This window comes from Opisthorchis viverrini, assembly GCF_000715545.1.
Source record: "Opisthorchis viverrini unplaced genomic scaffold opera_v5_366, whole genome shotgun sequence".
NCBI lineage: Eukaryota > Metazoa > Platyhelminthes > Trematoda > Opisthorchiida > Opisthorchiidae > Opisthorchis > Opisthorchis viverrini.
In genome coordinates, this window is record NW_008752019.1 from 415,318 (window position 1) to 416,889 (window position 1,572).

The 1,572-nt window shown below is 45.0% G+C and overlaps 2 protein-coding genes across 2 annotated transcripts in view; one reads left to right on the forward strand and one right to left on the reverse strand.

The window, feature by feature from the left end:
* The window catches only part of T265_10381 (hypothetical protein), a gene marked incomplete at both ends in the record, with an annotated part of 46,933 nt that extends 46,658 nt beyond the window's left edge, over positions 1-275 (reverse strand). Inside the window, one exon of the mRNA XM_009176737.1 lies at positions 113-275. Coding sequence (XP_009175001.1) covers positions 113-275 — 163 coding nt within the window. The remainder of the gene's footprint in view (positions 1-112) is intronic.
* T265_15141 (hypothetical protein) overlaps positions 1-1,572 on the forward strand; it is a gene marked incomplete at both ends in the record, with an annotated part of 42,930 nt that overhangs the window by 13,624 nt on the left and 27,734 nt on the right. The window contains one exon of the mRNA XM_009176746.1: positions 1,282-1,559. Within this exon, the coding sequence (XP_009175010.1) occupies positions 1,282-1,559 (278 nt within the window). The remainder of the gene's footprint in view (positions 1-1,281; positions 1,560-1,572) is intronic.

A 1,572-nucleotide genomic window follows, 5' to 3' on the forward strand; every position in this document is an offset into this window, starting at 1 on the left:
TATGTAAAACGCTCCACAACTTCCAGTACCTCTCCCTGGGTTGTAAGGGGCGTGTTCAGTGACTGTACGTCTACAAGCATGACCTTACACTTTGTGGGTGCAAAGTGCATACCAAAGGACGGGATGACTTTGGTCAGTTCATCCAAGAATACTTGCGCCTTCTCCTCCTCTTCGAAGATGAGAACGATGTCGTCTGCATATTCCAGATCGACAAGGTTTTCTTCACTGGCTATTTGAACACCAGGGTTTTGGAGACCCTCCAGCGTTCGTCTCATTATTTCATCGATCACAAAGTATAAGCTAGCACTAATTCCCTTCCCTATCTCATTCTTTTAAGGCTTTCAAATAGGTCACGGTTGTATGGCAGTGATGGATCGGTGTTGAACACTGAAGTTATGCTATCGACGATTATAATGAGGCTTGGACAACCTGACACCATCACAGCCTTCCCGTTTCCTCAGGGTGACATGCTAACTAGGTACGTAACAGATGTTAGATTTTTTCTTGTGACTTTTTTGCGTGGTCTCTGGTTTAGTCTTCCACAAACACAGATAGTTCTTAATCCTAACCACACTGATGTTACAAAGTATTATTAGGATGTCCCTAATCACCAGCACCGATCCGTTCCCCAATCGTACAGCTGTCCATCCACAATCTGGTATGTCAGCTGATGCTATTACCACAACCGTCAACAATCTCTCGTATGTTCGTCTCATGTAAATTTGACCTTCATTTGCGACCGTGTAGTTATACATAGTCACTGGATGGCGCTTTAGGTACCACAGTTTTGTCGACAAAACTTGCAGCGCGTGGATGTAGAAACCTTGTGGGTCGCCGGAGATTGAACAATGAAACCGCTGCATCTTGGGCAAATAGAGTGTAACCGATACAAACAATTAAAATCAATTGCAGTGCACATAAACTAACATAAGGTGGCAGTTTTATTCATTGAGCTCCTCATATGTCACAAAAATGAAAAATCGAAGGGTCGCGGTAATATTGATATTCTGTTATATCCTTCCATTGAATTTACTAGATAGTTGGAGCTGTCTCACTGGTGCCTATCCTATCGGCACCATGGGCAACTGAGTTGAGTCCAACACCACCACTGCTAGCGCACATAATTCAGCCGTAGTTCGTTCCACTTCATGATAAACGTGGACTTCATTACGTTTCATTCATAGACACGGAAAACCAGCCAACTCACCCTTAACTCGGGCGGATTTGCAGTCAAATTTCGACAGGTATGTCATTCCGGACTGCCAAACTGGAACTTTTCAGACAGCGCGGCCGGAATACCGTGTATTGAAACAACCTAGTCAGTGGTGGGACATGACGTGTAAATTTTACTACAGAGCCGTCTTGCCACCAGTGCTCCGTGAAGGATTCGCATGTTCTGGACAAGTTCTAGGTGTCGACAGGAAAAGCGGCTGTCACGGATTCACGGATTCACGGACTGATACACAGGATCGAGGCTTTTGCACAAAATTCCCGGGTCGGTTTTGTTCTTGTCGGTCAGTGGCTGTCGTTCACCTGAAAGGCACAAGTGAAAAAAAGGTGTAGTACTGCTCT